General features: G+C 39.8%; 1 protein-coding gene across 1 annotated transcript in view; it reads right to left on the reverse strand.

Annotated features, from left to right (window-relative positions):
* LOC126251413 (formimidoyltransferase-cyclodeaminase-like) overlaps window positions 1-20,866 on the reverse strand; it is a 108,092-nt gene that overhangs the window by 15,098 nt on the left and 72,128 nt on the right. Inside the window, exons 7-9 of the mRNA XM_049951827.1 lie at window positions 13,728-13,872; window positions 2,400-2,561; window positions 1,312-1,494 (exon numbers count right to left, since the gene is read on the reverse strand). Of these exons, the coding sequence (XP_049807784.1) occupies window positions 1,312-1,494; window positions 2,400-2,561; window positions 13,728-13,872 (490 nt within the window). The remainder of the gene's footprint in view (window positions 1-1,311; window positions 1,495-2,399; window positions 2,562-13,727; window positions 13,873-20,866) is intronic.

Below are 20,866 nucleotides of genomic sequence, written 5' to 3' on the forward strand. Positions count from 1 at the left end.
TAACGTTATGTCTGCGAAATGATTTCAGATGATGAGTGTTACAATGTTTACATGCATAACACAACGTCAGAATAGCTTTTTCAGGTGTTTTCGTTTTGTTTTTAATGCGTTTTTGCCCCAGCAATACAACTGATTTGGTCTCGTTAACTTAAGTGTTTCTTTTGGATACGAACTTCGAATGATGAAAAATAACAGTGTACAAAGCTCTTTTCAAACTCAAATCACCTTTTACTGTATTTGTGTCGATGTAAACTGAAAGCAGAACCCGAAAGCTATGCTAGTTTACATACCGGATGATATTTCTTACTCGTTTACACACTTATACAAAATTTCATTTGTAAATACAAACATCGTTTGTGCTTTGTCAAGAAAAATAAGCATATGAACCCACAGAGCCCTACGAGCTTCATTGATCGGAAATCTGAAATAAAATAAGAAGAAAACAGTTTCACAAAACGTAAACAAGGCCGCACATCTCACGAATATAAACGACAATATTTTACGAACGGGACCACTTACGCATGGAACGTGATTCCTTTTAACTTGGTAGCACTATTCCAACGGTTAGTACACCCGTAAACAACGCAAACCGGCATTTTAAAATGAAAAAACCTTCAGCAGCTCTAGACAGTAGCACAATCGGAAACGACTCTTCTGACCAAACTGCAATGGCGGAGCTCGGTTTCTGTCGGCTTCAAGTTTGTGACGTCATGGCATTTCCCCTCCTTATACCTCCATGGTAACGTAGCTATGTCGGTGCGTGAGGAACAGCGTGCTGTAATCAAGTTTCTAACCACAGAAGAGTTCGTCTGCACCCTCTCCTTCTACATAACAGTGCCAGACTACACACGAGCGCTGTGACATCTGCAACAATCCGACGCCTTGGGTCCAATGACATTGATCAGCCTCCATACAGTTCCGACATGCCCCATCAGATTTTCGTCTGTTTCCAAAACTTAAAGAACACCTTCGAGGACTTCACTTTCGCAGTGATGAAGCGGTGCAACCACGTGCGAGGTTGTGGCTCCGTCGACAAAGTCAAACATTCTACAGTGACGGTATCAACAAACTGGTCTTTCGTTGGGAGCAATGTGTTCGTCGCCAGGACGACTACGTCGAGAAATAGATATGTATATTTGAAGAATGAAGATGTAGCGTGTTAATAAAGTTTATTTTAGTTAAAAACATTAAGAGTTTTCACGTAAAAAGTTCAGAGACATTGCTTTTCAGGAAGCCCTCGTATTCCGCAGCAACGAAGTTTATCTGTAACACTTAAATACTGGAACTTAACAATTTAAGTCTTAGGTTCACCTGTAAGTCTGATATTGTCGTAGAGTTTCCAACTTCAGCCAAGTCAGCAAATGAAGTCCACAGCCTGTTAGCATTTTGTATTAATATCTGAGGAATCTCAATGGCTTTCATTAGCCCTTTTTGCATAGCTGCTGCTCTTCCTTGAACTTCCTCTTCCGTTCTCTTAGGCAGTTTTAAAGCCTCCTGGAAAACAAATGTTCTCTATTAATGTGTCTAAAGAATCTAAGTCTTCAAAATATACATGGATATTCTAGGCAATTCTGTTACTTTTTGGTGATGTTAAGAGACAGATATTTGAAACTAATTTATCCAATACTGCAAATTATTATTAACATTCCTGCAAAGTTTTATTTTATTGTACCTAGCAGGAAATTTGTTGGTAACAATTTTCTTTAAAAATCATCAACATATTCAAGTATATATTAAGATACTGATACCAGTAAAAGGATTGTACAAGTTTCCAATGTAAGTGAGAAAAAACAGCTTTTTTCAAGGTGAAGTGTATATTGTGACAGTTAACTATAGGTCTACATCTAGCTAAAAAATAAGACATAGCTCTTTAAATCAAAGCACAAATGCCTTTGAAAATAACCAAAGAAAAGATTTTACTTTAACCTGTAACAAACTGATTACACATAATGTCAAACATTAGCCTAGAAAATGATGCAGAGTAATACTATATGAAATTAGGAATGGGATATTTATTGTTATGACATATCAACTAGAAGAATATAAAACTATTTTTTGCTGATTGTGTTCCATAGATTTGATAAATTATATAACAGCCATCATATAATACAGTAAGCTGCTGTTTAAATTATTCTTCCGTTACATTAAAGAAAAATAAAATAGCAGCCTATGATGTTACATGATGTCATTTCTACAATTAAGAATTTGCTTGCTGCTCGAAGTATGCAACTAATTTGTCATAGTTGCAGAATATGAAATAGATTCTACATGAGAGTTTAGTGTTGGAAAGTCTGTAACGTATAACATGCAATAAGTGACTCGAACACTGATGTTGGTTACATTCAAATTCATTGTTTAATAATGCGTCATGCATATCTGCATGGGCACATTTACATTACCATGTAGGTGTCAAAAGCCTGGCTGTCCTTGTCAATAAGGGTAACAAATCCTTCAATGGATGCATGTATTGTTGGAACAATCTTCCTTATTTCTGCATCTACAGCTTCAAATTGTCGTTTTCCATATGTTAGTTGACCAACCATAGTTCCTAAGCCAGCAGCCTGTGTGATAATAATATGACAATAGTGAAAAATGCAAAACATTTTCTAATGAAGAGAAAATGACATTGTAATAAGATCTTCTGAATTGTATACTTCAATATCTCATCTTAAGATTTTTTTTTCTTTTTACAATTAGGCCTTGCTAGTGTTGCGCAGTTCAGAATAGACAGCACAACTGATGGCATGAGGACCATTCTTCCTATCATTTTTATACTGACGTATATTTCATTAAATATATGATCTGTGTGGTGTATACTAAAATAATTAATCAACGATGCGAAAAAATATTATTATTTAAATAAAACAGGTCAGAACCAAAAGTTACTTGATTTAATAAGAAATGTAATTTTTTATTGTATACTCGTATTTATATTTTCATCGTTCACTTGCTTATATACTGTATTTGTACTTCTATTGTTGAGGCTATAAATGAACAACTTTTGAGGTGATCAAACTCATGAGCACGTGAAGTACAACAAGCCGTGTGAAAAGCAATCACATATAATCAGTCATATCTGGTGCCATTCCGATCATATAACTGAACAGTTCTGGTGGTGGTACTTGTAACGCTATACCCCTGGTACAGCACATATCTAGGGCGTCTCCTTTAAATTTCTTCTGCGCAACGGGATTTGCAAGTCTTTTCCATTTTTTCGATGACGATATTTGGATGTTCACTGTATGTTTTCGTGGAATCTTAATGGAACGCCAGAAGATCGTAACGGTAGTTTCTACGTACCGTACTCTTTGATGTTCGCGCAGACTGGCCATTATTGCTCTATTTTGTTTATTTCGCATTTGACGCTGATTAGATAGTTCACGGTTTGTAAGTGAACTTAGTATAATTCGCACCTCTTCTTCTCTTCCTTAATGTTCGCTAGTTGTTCTTCACTACGCCTTTCTGTTACAGTATTTGTTGCACTCCTTACAGTATTTGTTGCACTCCTAGAATTTTCATAAATCGTCTTTCCATTTCTTCTTCTGGTTTGTTTCTACGTGCAGCTTTTCTTCTTTGCGAATTCACACGTGTAAACACTTTTTTCGACACACTTTAGCTTTTGAATATTCAAAATATTTTTTTTGAAACGCTTTACCATTTGAATATTCACTTTTTACTTTTTGGTATTTTTCTCTTTGATCCTTTCTTGATCGTTGTTAAAATGTAACCGACGAAAACGGTCTGAACTGCGACTTATATCGACGCTCGAAATTTGATATATTCTGTTTAGATATTCTATAACATTCAGGTGTATTCGAGTTTGGAAATTGAAGAAACTTCGCGAGAATTTAGCCTTATGCATCTTCGAGAATGGATATCTAAATTTTTTTTAATATTTTAGAATTTTCTGTGAGAGTAAATTTTGGGACTTGCTAGAAAATTCTAAAGGAATTTAAAAAATTGTGAAATATTTAAGCTATATCTTTTAAATATTTCTACATCTACATGGATACTCTACAAATCACATTTAAGTGCCTGGTAGAGGGTTCAATCGAACCACCTTCACAATTCTCTATTATTCCAATCTCGTATAGCGCGCAGAAAGAACGAACACACCTATATCTTTCCGTATGAGCTCTGATTTCCCTTATTTTATCACGGTGATCGTTCCTCCCTATGTAGGTCGGTGTCAACAAAATATTTTCGCATTCTGAGGACAAAGTTGGTGATTGGAATTTCGTGAGAAGATTCCGTTGCAACGAAAAACTCCTTTCTTTTAATGATGTCCAATCCAAATCCTGTATCATTTCAGTGACACTCTCTCCCCTATTTCGCGATAATACAAAATGAACTGCCCTGCTTTGAACTTTTTTGATGTACTCCGTCAATCCTATCTAGTAACGATCACACACCGCGCAGCAGTGTTCTAAAAGAGGACGGACAAGCGTAGTGTGGGCAGTCTCGTTAGTAGATCTGTTACATTTTCTAAGTGTCCTGCCAATAAAACGCAGTCTTTGGTTAGCCTTCCCCACAACATTTTCTATGTGTTCCTTCCAATTGAGCTATACAGGGTGAGTCACCTAACATTACCACTGGATATATTTCGTAAACCACATCAAATACTGACGAATCGATTCCACAGACCGAACGTGAGGAGAGGGGCTACTGTAACTGGTTAATACAAACCATAAAAAAATGCACGGAAGTATGTTTTTTAACACAAACCTACGTTTTTTTAAATGGAACCCCGTTAGTTTTGTTAGCACATCTGAACATATAAACAAATGCGTAATCAGTGCCGTTTGTTGCATTGTAGAATGTTAATTACATCCGGAGATATTGTAACCTAAAGTTGACGCTCGAGTACCACTCCTCCGCTGTTCGATCGTGTGTATCGGAGAGCACCGAATTGGATCCAAAGGGAACGGTGGTGGACCTTAGGTACAGAAGAGACTGGAACAGCACATTACGTCCACATGCTAACACCTTTTTATCGGTCTTTTTCACTGACGCACATGTACATTACCATGAGGGATGAGGTACACGTACACACGTGGTTTCCATTTTCAATTACGGAGTGGAATAGAATGTGTCCCGACATGTCAGGCCAATAGGTGTTCAATGTGGTGGCCATCATTTGCTGCACACAATTGCAATCTCTGGCGTAATGAATGTCGTACACGCCGCAGTACATCTGGTGTAATGTCGCCGCAGGCTGCCACAATACGTTGTTTCATATCCTCTGGGGTTGTAGGCACATAACGGTACACATTCTCCTTTAACGTACCCCACAGAAAGAAGTCCAGAGGTATAAGATCAGGAGAACGGGCTGGCCAATTTATGCGTCCTCCACGTCCTATGAAACGCCCGTCGAACATCCTGTCAAGGGTCAGCCTAGTGTTAATTGCGGAATGTGCAGGTGCACCATCATGCTGATACCACATACGTCCACGCGTTTCCAGTGGGACACACTCTATTCCACTTCGTAATTGAAAACGGAAACCACGTGTGTACGTTTACCTCACCCCTCATGGTAATGTACATGTGCGTCAGTGAAAAAGACCAATAAAAAGGTGTTAGCATGTGGACGTAATGTGCTGTTCCAGTCTCTTCTGTACCTAAGGTCCATCACCGTTCCCTTTGGATCCAATTCGGTGCTCTCCGATACACACGATCGAACAGCGGAGGAGTGGTACTCGAGCGTCAACTTTAGGTTACAATATCTCCGGATGTAATTAACAGTTGACAATGCAACAAACGGCACTGATTGCGTATTTGTTTATATGTTCAGATGTGCTAACAAAACTAACGGGATTCCATTTAAAAAAAACGTTGGTTTGTGTTAAAACACATACTTCCGTGCATTTTTTTATGGTTTGTATTAACCAATTACACTAGCCCCTCTCCTCACGTTCGGTCTGTGGAATCGATTCGTCAGTATTTGGTGTGGTTTACGAACTATATCCAGCGGTAACGTTAGGTGACTCACCCTGTATAATTCTATTCATAGGTGTTTTTAATAGTTATAATTATTAATAATTATTGATAATAATGTTATTTTAGGCGCTACAGATAATCTACCATCACAACCGCGAGGCGGTGACAGTGGGTGGTCATAGAGAAAAGTGTGTCTTCACATGCACACGCTTGCCTTTTATTCGTATATAATGATATACTGATTAACTGCAGAAATAACAGAATTTCAAAATATCCTAAATCGTTAATGTTGCAATTTCTCTCCTTTCAGGAGAGGTCTGGCAAAGTATAGAGGAGCAAATGATCTTTAGAAGTATGTAATGTATAAATATTTTGTGCTTGCTTGAAAAGATTGCAGTCCTTTTCCTGGGCTTTGCCCTATATTCACGGGGTCGGCATATTAATTTCTGTATTTGGCAACGTTGTGGTGGAGGGTGACCGGATACCTCTCCAGTCTCTCTCTCCCCTCTACCGGAATTGGTGTACCCCCACCGTATGCGTCTGGTGTTCTACTATGAGTAAGTATAAGGACGATTTTTTATCGTTTGCGTACCATGTAACTGAAGCGAGACTTGTGTACCAGCCTGGTATTCACCAAGTCGAATGTGGGAAGCCGCCTAAAAGCCACATAAAGCCTGATAGGTGCCCCTCCCCGGTCCCCGGAAACGGCGTGCTAGCGCACACAACCATCGGGTCAGGATTTCGTGTTGAGGGTGTTTATGCAGACCATAATAATTACAGTCATTAGCTCTGAAGCTAAGTAAAAGAAATGTAAAAAAATGCAACTATTGTCATAAATAAGGGTCTCAGTGATTTATCGCTCCAGCTTTTAGAAATGGATTAGGTTGTTGTGGTCTTCACCAGATGACTGGTTTGATGCAGCTCTCCATGCTTATCTATCCTGTGCAAGCCCCTTCATCTCCCAGTACCTACTGCAACCTACATCCTTCTGAATCTGCTTACTGTATTCATTTCTTGCTCTTCCTCTACGATTTTTACCCCCACACTCCCCTCCAGTACTAAACTCGATGTCTTAGATGGGTCTTACCAACCGCTCCATTCTTCTAGTCAGGTTGTGCCACAACCTTCTTTGCTCCACAGTTCGGTTCAGTACCTCCTGATTAGTTACGTGATCTATCCATGTAATTTTCAGAATTCTTCTGTAGCACCACATTTCAAAAGCTTCTATTTTCTTCTTGTCTAAACTGTTTATCGTCCATGTTTCAGTTTCATATATGGTTACACTCCGTACAAATTCTTTCAGGAGAGATTTCCTGACTCTTAAATCTATACTCGACGCTAACAATTTTCTCTTCTTCAGAAACGATTTTCTTGTCATTGCGAGTGTACGTTTTATGTCCTCTCTACTTCGGCCATCATCAGTTATTTGGCTGCGTAAATAACGAAACTCATCTACTACCTGATTTAATTCAATCATCGACAAACCTCAATGTTCTTATTTATTCTCCCTGAACTTTAATTCCTTCTCCAAGGGAATTATTCGTTTGTTTGCTTTGTTGCTTGCTCACTGCACAGACTGAATACCACAGAGATTGTCTTAACACTGTCTCACTCCCTTCTCAACCACTGCTTCCCTTCGCTCACAACTGCCGTCTGGTTTCTGTACAAGCTGTAAATAGCCTTTCGATCCTTGTATTTTACTCCTGCAACCCTTAGAATTTCAAAGAGACTATTCCAGTCAACATTGTCAAACGTTTCTCTAACTCTACAAATGCTGTAAACGTAGGTTTGCCTTTCCTTAACCTATTTTCTGAGAGAAGTCGTCGGGTAAGTATTGCCTCGCGTGTTCCTACGTTTCTCCGGAATTTAAACTGGTCTTGCCCGAGGGCGGCTTCTGTAAGTTTTTCCATTCTTCTGTAAACAATTCGTGTTAGTATTTTGCAACCTTGACTTATTAAACTGATAATTCGGTAATATTCACATCTATCGGCACATGCTTTCTTTGTAATTGGAATTATTATATTCTTCTTGAAGTGTGAGGATATTTCGCCCGTCTCATGTATCTTGTTCACCAGATGAAAGAGATTTTTTATGGCTGGCTTTCCCAAGTCTATCAGCAGTTATAACGGAATGATGTCTACTCCGGGGCCTTGTTTGGATTTAGTCTTTCAGTGCTCTTTCAAATTTTATCGCAGTATCATATCTCCCACCTCATCTTCATCTCTACGTTCCCTTCCATTTCTGTAATATTGCCCTCAAGTATATCTCCATTTATAAGCCCTCTATATGCTCCTTTCACCTTTCAGCTTTCCCTTCTCTACTAAAGACTGGTTTTCCATCTGAGCTCTCGATATTCATACAGTTGCTTCTCGTTTCTCCGAAGGCCTCTTTAATCTTCCTGTAGGTAGTAGCTATTTCTCCTCTAGTGGTATATGCTTCTCAATCCTTAGTTTTCTCCTAAAAGCATTTCTGCTAGCCATTTTGCAATTCCTGCTAATATTTTTTGGAATTTTTGTTTTCCTTTTTGCCTGCTTCATTTGTTACATTTTTATATTTCCTCCTTTCATCAGTTAAATTCAATATATTTTGTGTTACCCAAGGAATTTTACTATTTTATCTCTCCAATCTACCCATTCTTTTTCTACCGTATTCCTTTCCCCTGTTCTTGTCAATCGTTCCCTAATGCCCCTCTGAAACTCTCAACAACCTACGGTTCCTTCAGCTTATCCAGATCCCATCTCTTTAACTTCTTTCCTTCTTGCAATTTCTTCAGTTTGTATCTACAGTTCATAACCAATAAATTGCGGTCAGAGTCCACATCTGCCTCTGGAAATGTCTTACAATTTAAAACCTGGTCCCGAAATCTCTGTCTTACCATTATATAATCAGTCTGAAACCTTCCAGTGTCTTCATATCTATTCCATGTATAAAACCTTCTTTCATGGTTCTTAAACCAAGTATGTGGGATGATTAAATTATGCTCTGTGTAAAATTCTACCAGGCTGCTTCCTCTTTAATTACTTTCCCCCAGTCCAAGTTTCCTTTTCTTCCCATCCCTACTTTCGATTTCTCCACCACTATTAAATTGACTATCTGAATAATTTTTTTTTATCTCATCATACATTTCTTCAATCTCTTCATCGTCTGCGGAGCTAGTTGGCATGTTAATTTGTACTACTGTGGTGGATGTGGGCTTCGTGTCTATCTTGGCTACAATAATGCGTTCACTATGCTGTTCATACTAACTTTTCTCATTCATTGTGAAACCTACTCCTGCATTACCCCTATTTGATTTTGTATTTACAACCCTGTATTCACCTGACCAGAAGTCCTGTTCATTCTGCCGACGAACTTCGCTATATCCCGCTATACCTAACGTTAACCTATCCATTTCCTTTTTGTAAATTTCTTAACCTACCTGCCCGATTAAGGGATCTAACATTCCAAGCTCCGATCCACATAACGCCAGTTTTGTTTCTTCTGGTAACAAAATCCTCCTGAGTAGTCCCCGCCCGGAGATCCGAATGGTGGACTATTTTACCTCTGGAATATTTAACGCAAGAAGATGTCATCATCATTTAACCATACCGTAGAGCTGCATGCCCTCGGTAAAAGTTACGGGAGTAGTTTCCTCTCGCTATCAGCCGTTCGCAGTTCCAGCACAGCAGGGCCGTTTTGGTTTAAGTTACATGGCCAGATCAGTCAATCATCCAGAATGTTGCCCCTGCAACTACTGAAAAGGCTGCTGCCCTTCTTCAGGAACCACACGTTTGTCTGGCCTCTCAACAGATACCCCTCCTTTGTGGTTGCATCTACGGTACGGCTATCTGTATCGCTGAGGCACCCAAGTCTCCTTACCAATGGCAAGATCCATGGTTCATGGGTAGGTACAAATGGATATGACTGAAGATAACAGCGAGAGTTCAGCGACAGTGTCGAAAATAAACATATAGGTAGGAGAGGAAAGTGGGTAGTGAAAAAGTGAGCTATCAGCTTAAATGATCGTCTAGGTTCTTCTGAAATCAGGAATTGTGCTGCCTGTGTAAAAAACGGTATTATCTGCTTCATAAAGGCATGTTATTCAAAAATAATGAAATTTAGCGCATTAAATGAATTGTGTTTCAGTTTTGTTTGCATTTTCATTGTAAGTGGAGTACGGTCACTTGGTGATGTTCGCAATTTAATGCCTTAAAGAGGCAATTTGATCCTGGTTTTGAAGGGCAGAATCCTCAGACTACTTGAAAAATGTCATACACTGAGCGCAGTCTTCGTAGTGATGAGTGCTCTACTCAGTATCATTTCAAGATTTTGATTAAAAGTCTGTAATGAAGGACACGTTACCCACAGGCAAAAAAGTATCATATCAATAATAACTACTCCACAGTGAGATTGATATCTATGGTATTGCTTCACGAAATTCAGCAATGACTGCAACATTACAAGAGGATTTGCAGTTTCTTGAAAAACTTAGTACATGAGAGTGAGAGCAAGTAGTAAGTACACAACATGTGTGGTAATCTAGGTTCTCCTCATAGCAGCGCAGAACCACCTGCATTTATTGTCACGTGTTGGGCAACGTTTGAGAACCAGACTGTAAAGCCTTTCTTCAGCTATCGTCCTGTATCTTGTGTGAGAACTACAGCCGGCCAGAGTGGCCGAGCGGTTCTAGGCGCTACTGTCTGGAACCGCGCGACCGCTACGGTCGCAGGTTCAAATCCTGCTTCAGGCATGGATGTGTGTGATGTCCTTATGTTAGTTAGGTTTAAGTAGTTCTGAGTTCTAGGGGACTGATGACTTCAGAAGTTAAGTCCCATAGTGCTCCGAGCCATTTGAACCATTTGAGAACCACAGTGACAGGTTAAGGATGACTGCCACGTGCTTGGACCACTCTCCCCACAGTCCTCTCTCAAATGTACGTGATAAGTGACAGTAGTCGTAAGAAGTGCGCTCCACCAAATACAAAGTTATGTACATACAAACAAAACTTAAATAGGTTTATATGTGGTACTTGATTAATGTCGAAAGCAGGCGGATAGCAGTGGTAGAACTGGCAGGAGCACTATATGACAAAACACAGGAAGCACGAAATGACGAAAAATAGTGAGGAGTGTATTATGAGAGAAGGTAATTAATATGAGACTTTGGCTACATGAAATTGTTTCCTGAGGAGCTGTGAAGAGAAAAGGCTTGGAGGTGTGATGCAGACGGACACACAACGCATTCGGGCCCCTTCTGCGTCGTGGAAGTGGATAAGCCGTTGCTGTGTGTGTGTGTGTAATTGTATACTTCGAACGTCAGCGCGATAAATGTAAATTGAATGGCGAAGCAATATAGCTGGGACATTTAAAACTGATGATATTTACATGTATGTACCATGTAATTGTGTGCTCATAAATAAAGAGGCTGAGATTTCCAAGTAACTTGTGAAATGGCGCAATGCCAACTGCCACGTCTGAAAAGAGAGGGACATAGACATCAGTTTGCTGCGGACTATAGCTTGGAGTACTTATCACATCTAATCTCACACAGAGATAATGTGACAGAGAAAGTACTTCATTTTCCACTGTCACTGCGAGTTCCAATATTATGAAACACATATTCATCTATTGTCACATCCTCGTGCGTGGCATTCTGCACCCATAAATGATAACGTCTTCGAATTTCCATAAAGTTGCGTTAAGATAATTTTTTATTGTCCCCATTCCTTCATTTCTGCCTTAATGGGAGTGCTGTACTGAAGTTTAACGTATTTATGTTTCACCAGTATTCTGCTCCTGGCTTAGTCAGCGTTGCCAACATATTAACTAATAAAATCAGAAAATCACAGTCACAGGCCTAGCTAACCCAAGCCCAACAGACTCCAGAATTCTCCACATAAATCCCAATCTCCAGTTGACACTGCCTCTTTTCTTCTGCTGGGTTGTGACATCTCTCCCATAGCGTCAAACAACCTCCAAGCCAGGATTAAAGACACATTTTGTGAATCAAATAAGTTTCACCTAATTTTAACGTAAGCTGATGGCCTATTGTAGGAAAAATTCAGAGCATCTATATAAGTTACCTTCGGAGTCTTTCACAAATTACTGCTTCTGTTTGTGTACAAATCGTGTTTCAATATAACGACTGAATCGGTCTGAATTGGGGGAGAAAGGTGCGTGTGTGTAGGTTGAATGGAGGGGGGAGGGGGGGGGGGAGAAGCTAGAAAAATACCACGTCGTAAAAAAGTGAAACGGAATGTTGTTGTTATGTGTATCAAACGAGTCCGTTTCCTAAGATAATTATGAAACTGAAACTGGATTTCGTCTAGTCAGAATATTAAGTGAATTGTCTATTTATCTTTATTGATGTTTCAATAAATTAGTAGCAACCAAAACCTCGTTTTTTACGCAAAACTTGTTATCAGAATATTTGATCCCTTGCTTCTATTGAATAGCCTCAATTGCACGAAAAGGTTTTTTTAAAAAAGGATCAAAATTAAGATGAGCAGCGCATGTAGATTACATTAGATGTAGTTTTCATTCCAGTTGTTTCTTAGTGAGGAGACCTTGTGGAATGTGGAACATATCAGAAAACAATAAAAATTTACAGAATAAGAACAGATATGCTAATGCACCTGACACAGATCCCAAATGAAATTGCCTTTGTGGAATTCGTAGGCTACTGCAGGACGCATCATCAAATAAAAAATGAAAACATTTTACAAAACTTATTTATAATGATTGCATCACTGCACAAAATTTGTACAGAAATCAGGTAGTACGCAGTATTCACATTATGCGATATTATAAACAACATACACGCATCAATCGCTTCTAATTGTATCCATTACAATCTCGACGTAAGTTTGTGTAGTTTTTGCTTTATTACTTCGCCTCTGTAGTAGTGAATATAATGCTTGACGACGAAAATATTAAATCACTGGTGCGAATCTGTTTCCCACCGCTTGTTTTATCACTAGATTTTGTTCATGAAAGAACGAACAATATGTTTCGGCTGCTTTCGTAATTGCTCATTTGCTATATTTCTGGTTAGACTATTGACTTTGACCTTGGGGATTGAAGCCACTGCAGGACGGTAAATAATTATTAATAAATAAGGCAATCTAAAAATCTTCACTTATTGATAATTTAGTATTTTGGAACCTACTGTTGCTAATCCGTTTCCTGCTTAAGTATTTTGTTAATCCGTTTCCTGCTTAAGTATTTTGTTATAGATTTTTCGTTGTGGCATCCAATGACATGTACGACCTACGCTGTTGCGAGAGATGTATTGAATTGTTCTTTTCGCACACCAGCGTTAATTAAGGAAGAACGGACCCCCAGCTTAATCTTCCGAACAATTACTACGTTCTCATATCAAACATTACAGGTTTAGTTCATGAGAGCTATCCCCCACAAAACCTATAACGTAACTGCCAATAAGAGGTGCTTCGGACTTGGAATACATGTTAGTAAAGCTGGGTGTAATTTTTAAAAGAGAAACTAAATACGAAAAGTTGGACCACATAAAGAAACCTGATTAAAAAAGTAGAAGGGAAGTAATCGATATGCGAAGGGGCGGGTAATTTCAAGCAGTTTTGTGTAGCAGCTGAAAGTGATTACATCAGAACCAACTTTTATTACATAAAATTTTACTTTACACTTTATACTAGAGTTTTCATCTGATTCAGTCGATTAGGAATAGATCGACTAGGTATGGTCGATCTCTGTTTTATGAAAAGAGTGGCGAAGTAAGTAGAATTATATTCATGTCGAGAAAAAGAGCCAAGACTGAGGCTGATGTGGGCTTACCAGAGCTGCCAGCAGGGCCGATACTGAACCACCACCCGGTGCTGGAGTTCTGGCCGACACTGAATTCACAAATTCTGTTAACGTCAGCTTCGACAGATTTCCAGAAATCTGTGTGTCTTTCAGCCGGTATTCCAGTATTCTTTCCCTGAAAAACCAAGAATGAAAAAAGAAGTGCAACATTTTACTTAGACAAGCAAAAAGCGTAAACACAACAGAGTGAAGAATAAAGAAAAATAGATGATGTGGAACACATATTGTCCTTCCCTCTTTTGGCGATCGTTCATCGTCGCCTTTCTGAAACCAGGAACCGAGTCTACGGCCACAACGACATAGGCCTATGCATGAAAGCTACGTACACGCTTAATACGGTATGTCGTGTCTGTCGAATCAGTTTTCGGAGTAATCGGCAATACGTTTCATAAAACATGTCTGAAGCTTCTATATGACACTGTTTTGGTATTAGTTGCATGTTCCATCCGCTGTATTCACGATAGCCATTTGTATGTGGAGCATGTCAACGGAGCACAGTTGCACGCATTTGCTTCATGCTATCGTTTTCAGGTTTCTAATTGGCTACTTAGTTATTACTCCATACTGCGGATGGTACTTGCAAAGAAAACCAAGTTTAATCGTTATGTAAAAGTAGTAAGACATTTAGTTTCCCACCGTATAGCGAAGAGTTCTATTGGTGCGTATTTCACCATGCTCTTTATGAATTCTATATAGTGGAGGCTAGTGCAAATAACTTTTCCTTCAAGAACCGTATTTATGAATATCACTATCAGTATCAAACTTGACTTGCTTGTATAGCTGAACGGAAAGCGCGAGAGCTTGCGGAGCAAGAAACTGGTTTGCTACATCAGCCAGCGGTTTTCCGCGTTCGTTTAGGAAAATGCAGGGCTACTATCCAATTTACGAATCACAAATAGGAACACACAAACAATTAAAATCGGTATCACACAGAACAAAGTTCACAAGGCGTAGCCATAAAGTTTTAGTTATCGCATCGGAAAAAGAAAGTTACGTAATTAATATTTAGTTTATATGCGAGTACATGTCTGCAGTCCCGGCTCACACTGAATTTCCTCACCGCAGTATCGTAGCATGCCGCTAGATCATTCAAAACAAAATGGCACACCCAATCTGTACATAACACTGTTGTAGGGCCTATCTCGAAATATCCATAAGCGTTTACAGAGGAAATAATTGTTCACAAATCGAACTACAATCCTCGAGTCCTGCTCCGCCACTCAGACAGGGGTATCAATTTGACATCAGTCTGAAGAAATGAACGAGCCGTTTGTTGTGAAATCTCAGTCCTATTTCGCCATTCACCGTGAAACTACTGTGAATTGCACGCCCCCTACAGCTTAGGTCCTGACCACACTCTTGGAAATATCTTAAAATTTTTATGTCAACAGTTACAACTTCAGATGTGTGAACTATCCTAGTGAAAATGTAGTACAGTGCAGTACTGCTGTTCATCTTCGTATTCCGATAAGATGAGGGCGGGCGGGTGTTAACGGATAATGTTGCTGACCGCATGCGAGACACGAGGAAGCGGCCGACGGTCGTGTATCTGCGCTGCACTTCCGCGCGATAGAATTTCAACCCAATATGACGCACGTGCTGGGTTAACAGTGAAGCCACTGACAACTACGTTAACAGTCCAGAGAAGGGTCCGTTTTGTTGTGTAGAAGTGACTTGGCAACACATTGTATGAAGAGCATTGTACATCACCGTTTCTATAAGTACATTAAAGTAGCACGACGAAGGCCCTTTTTGGTCAGCTTGTATTTATTACGCTTTCTGTTTGGTCTATTGACCAGTTGAGCAAATACAGTATCTGATCAAATGTTCCGGAGACCTATTAGTGGACATTAATATGGGTTGTCCCCCCCCCCCCCCCCCCATCATCTTTATCACGGTTTAAATTCTGTTGGCGACGCTTTCGACGTGTCTGAATGTCTGTGAAGAAATGACAGCCCATTCTTCCTCAAGAACCGAGACCTCAAGAAGATAGAGAAGATGGACGGTGGTGTTTGGAGTCAGTCCACTTCAAGACTGTTATTGTCCAAAAATCATTACCTCGCAGATGCTTTTTTATGAAAGGGTCCATTATCATTCCAATACAAACCACCATCGTCTACGAACTGTTCCTGTGCAGTATACAGTGCTCTAAACGTGTTCATAGTCTTCCAGATTTTGCGTTTCCTGAAGCGCAATAAGGGGTCACACCCTAACTACAAAGAGCTCTCGCATACCATAACACCACCTCTTCTACACTGTCGACACTACACATGACGACAGGTAATGTTCTCCAAGTATTCACCAAAACCAATGGCCTTCGTCGTATTTCCACGGGGTATAGAGTGATTCATCACTCCAAATCATTCGTTTTCAGTCATCCACTGTCCAATGGTACTGCTCTTTACACCACCACAAGCGTCGCATAGCACAGACTATAGAAATGTGTGGCTTATGACGAGCTGGTTGACCACTACCCCATTCTTTTTGACTCCATACACACAGCCATTTTGCTAGCTGGACTGCTGATAAGTGATTACAGAGAAACCGCGAAAAAATCTGTGGAACTGCCACTGAAATTTGAATTTTCCCAAATACTTTTCTCAGTCGTGAAGAGGCGTTTAGTACACGGTATGTATTAACGCATACACGATAAAGAATATTCATTATCGTAAACGCTATGTAACAACGAGATGGGCACTTATCATAGTGTCTCGATTTTCACTAGTCTACACTCAAAATCTACCCCAGTTAAAAGCGGTTAATTCCTGTTCATTTAGGTGCAAAATAAACAAAGACGATGTTCCAAATGTTTACTTAGTTCTCATTCCCTCGGAAAAACATGAATTAATTTTATGACAAGGAGAAATTTTGCAATGTTGGTAACATTTTAATTGTTGCAAATAATGGCTGTCACCCCCCCCTCCCCCATGAACCATGGACCTTGCCGTTAGTGGGGAGGGTGGGTGCCTCAACGATACAGATAGCCGTACCGTAGGTGCAACCACAACGGAGGGGTATCTGTTGAGAGGCCAGACAAACGTGTGGTTCCTGAAGAGGGGCAGCAGCCTTTTCAGTAGTTGCAGAGGCAACAGTCTGGATGATTGACTGATCTGGCCCTGTAACACTAACCAAAACAGCCTTGCTGTTTCGGTACTGCGAACGGCTGAAAGCAAGGGGAAACTACAGCCGTAATTTTTCCTGAGGGATGCAGCTTTACTGTATGATTAAATGATGGTGGCGCCCTCTTGGGTAAAATATTCCGGAGGTAAAATAGTCCCCCATTTGGATTTCCGGGCGGGGACTACTCAAGAGGACATCGTTATCAGCAGAAGGAAAACTGGCATTCTACGGATCAGAGTGTGGAATGCCAGATCCCTTAATCGGGCAGGTAGGTTAGAAAATTTAAAAAGGGAAACGGATAGGTTAAAGTTAGATATAGTGGGAATTAGTGAAGTTCGGTGGCAGGAGGAACAAGACTTTTGGTCAGGTGAATACAGGGTTATAAATACAAAATCAAATAGGGGTAATGCAGGAGTAGGTTTAATAATGAATAAAAAAAATAGGAGTGCGGGTAAGCTACTACAAACAGCATAGTGAACGCATTTTTGTGGCCAAGATAGACACGAAGCCCACGCCTACTACAGTAGTACAAGTTTATATGCCAACTAGCTCTGCAGATGATGTAGTTGATGAAATGTATGATGAGATAAAAGAAATTATTCAGGTAGTGGAGGGAGATGAAAATTTAACAGTCATGGGCGACTGGAATTCGACAGTAGGAAGAGAAGGAAACGTAGTAGGTGAATATGGATTGGGGCTAAGAAATGAAAGAGGAAGCCGCCTGCTAGAACTTTGCACTGAGCATAACTTCATCATAGCTAACACTTGGTTCAAGAATCATGAAAGAGGGTTGTATACATGGAAGAAACCTGGAGATACTAAAAGGTTCAAATGGCTCCGAGCACTATGGGACTTAACATCTGTAATCATCAGTCCCCTAGAACGTAGAACTACTTAAACCTAACTAACCTAAGGACATCACACACATCCATGCCCGAGGCAGGATTCGAACCTGCAACCGTAGCGGTCACGCGGTTCCAGACTGAAGCACCTAGAACCGCACGGCCACACCGGCCGGCGATACTAAAAGGTTTCAGATAGATTATATAATGGTAAGACAGAGATTTAGGAACCAGGTTTTAAATTGTAAGACATTTCCAGGGGCAGATGTGGACTCTGACCACAATCTATTGGTTATGAACTGTAGATTAAAACTGAAGAAACTGCAAAAAGGTGGGAATTTAAGGAGATGGGACCTGGATTAACTGAAAGAACAAGAGGTTGTACTGAGTTTCAGGGAGAGCATTAGGGAATGATTCACAGGAATGGAGGACAGAAATACAGTAGAAGAAGGAAATAGTGAAGGCAGCAGAGGATCACGTAGGTAAAAAGACAAGGGCTAGTAGAAATACTTGGGTAACAGAAGAAATACTGAATTTAATTGATGAAAGGAGAAAATACAAAAATGCAGCAAGTGAAGCAGGCAAAAAGGAATACAAACGTCTGAAAAATGAGATTGATAGGAAGTGCAAAATGGCTAAGCAGGGATGGCTAGAGGACAAATGTAAGGATGTAGAGGATTATCCCACTAGGGGTAAAATAGATACTGCCTACAGGAAAATTAAAGAGACCTTTGGAGAAAAGAGAACCACTTGCATGAATATCAAGAGCTCAGATGGAAACCCAGTTCCAAGCAAAGAAGGGAAAGCAGAAAGGTGGAAGGAGTATATAGAGGGTCTATACAAGGGCGATTTACTTGAAGACAATATTATGGAAATGGAGGAGGATGTAAATGAAGATGAAATGGGAGATATGATACTGCGTGAAGAGTTTGACAGAGCACTGAAAGACCTGAGTCGAAAAAAGTCCCCGGGAGTAGACAACAATCCATTAGAACTACTGACAGCCTTGGGAGAGCCAGTCCCGACAAAACTCTACCATCTGATGAGCAAGAAGTATGAGACAGGAGAAATTCCCTCAACCTTCAAGAAGAATATAATAATTCCAATCCCAAAGAAAGCAGGTGTTGACAGATGTAAAAATTACCGAACAATCAGTTTAATAAGTCACAGCTGCAAAATACTAACGCGAATTCTTTACAGACAAATGGAAAAACTGGTAGAAGCCGACCTCAGGGAAGCTCAGTTTGGATTCCGTAGAAATGTTGGAACACGTGAAGCAATACTGACCCTACGACTTATCTTAGAAGAAAGATTAAGGAAAGGCAAACCTACATTTCTAGCATTTGTAGACTTAGTGAAAGCTTTTGACAATGTTGACTGGAATACTCTCTTTCAATTTCTGAAGGTGGCATGGGTAAAATACAGGGAGCGAAAGGCTATTTACAATTTGTACAGAAACCAGATTGCAGTTATAAGATTCAAGGGACATGAAAGGGAAGCAATGGTTGGGAAGGGAGTGAGACAGGGTTGTAGCCTCTCCCCAATGCTATTCAATCTGTATATTGAGCAAGCAGTAAAGGAAACGATAGAAAAGTTCAGAGTAGGTATTAAAAGCCATGGAGAAGAAATAAAAAGTTTGAGGTTCGCCAATGACATTGTAATTCTGTCAGAGACAGCAAAGGACTTGGAAGAGGAGTTGAACGGAATGGACAGTGTCTTGAAAGGAGGATATAAGATGAACATCAACAAAAGCAAAACGAGGATAATGGAATGTAGTCGAATTAAGTCGGGTGATGCTGCGGGAATTAGATTAGGAAATGAGACACTTAAAGTAGTAAAGGAGTTTTGCTATTTGGGGAGCAAAATAACTGATGATGGTCGAAGTAGAAAGGATATAAAATGTAGACTGGCAATGGCAAGGAAAGCGTTTCTGAAGAAGAGAAATGTGTTAACATCGAGTATTAATTTAAGTGTCAGGAAGTCGTTTCTGAAAGTATTTGTATGGAGTGTAGCCATGTATGGAAGTGAAACATGGACGATAAATAGTTTAGAAAAGAAGAGAATAGAAGCTTTCGAAATGTGGTGCTACAGAAGAATGCTGAAGATTAGATGGGTAGATCACATAACTAATGAGGAGGTATTGAATAGAATTGGGGAGAAGAGGAGTTTGTGGCACAACTTGACTAGTAGAAGGGATTGGTTGGTAGGACATGTTCTAAGACATCAAGGGATCACCAGTTTAGTACTGGAGGGCAGCGTGGAGGGTAAAAATCGTTGAGGGAGACCAAGAGATGAATACACTAAGCAGATTCAGAAGGATGTAGGCTGCAGTAGGTACTGTGAGATGAAGAGGCTTGCACAGGATAGAGTAGCATGGAGAGCTGCATCAAACCAGTCTCAGGACTGAAGACCACAACAACAACAATGGCTGTCAAAACTGAGTGTGTCGTATTTCGTTCCTAGAGAGGCGACTGTGTTTTCATAAATGTCCTTTATTCTGCTTAGAAAACCTATATCCTCATCTTTCTCAGTAATTTTCTGTTTTCGAAGGCAAATTTTCACAGGTAAATAAGAAATGAAGCGCAAAAGACATAATCCAATTTTTCATAAGCTAATTTATTCTGTTTACATTTCAGATTAATATAAGTTGTTAATCGTAAATGAGTTAACAATGTGAATAAATTTTGCTATGTATGCGGTGAATGACTTCTGCTTCTCAGAAACCTTAATCAATTCCGTTAATAGAAACAGCATATTATAATTGCTTCGATTGTAAAGTAAATGAGGCTAAATGTTGGGAAAAATATGTGTTGTAATTCACGCGCATTAAATCTCCGTTGTTGGTTAAACAAAACAGTTACGTCGGTAGTATTCTCAGTTCCCATAACATGGTGAGAATCTTGAAAACACATCAGTGATTTTTATTTTTGTATTATGCCCCCTCTTAAACATGGAATATCGGGAAAGTAAAAGCGGATCACCACATATCCAACTTCGACATCAGCTATACGACCTGTAACACATGGAGAAGGTCTGCCTGTTCCTATCTTTCTGGAAGACTTTGTTCTAGAATCTGATGAAATGGTGGTGGCTGAATGCAAACAACTGCCTGAGTCTTTCCAGGAAGATCCAGATTTTACGCCGGAA

Source organism: Schistocerca nitens, chromosome 1 (genome assembly GCF_023898315.1).
Source record: "Schistocerca nitens isolate TAMUIC-IGC-003100 chromosome 1, iqSchNite1.1, whole genome shotgun sequence".
Classification (NCBI taxonomy): Eukaryota; Metazoa; Arthropoda; class Insecta; order Orthoptera; family Acrididae; genus Schistocerca; species Schistocerca nitens.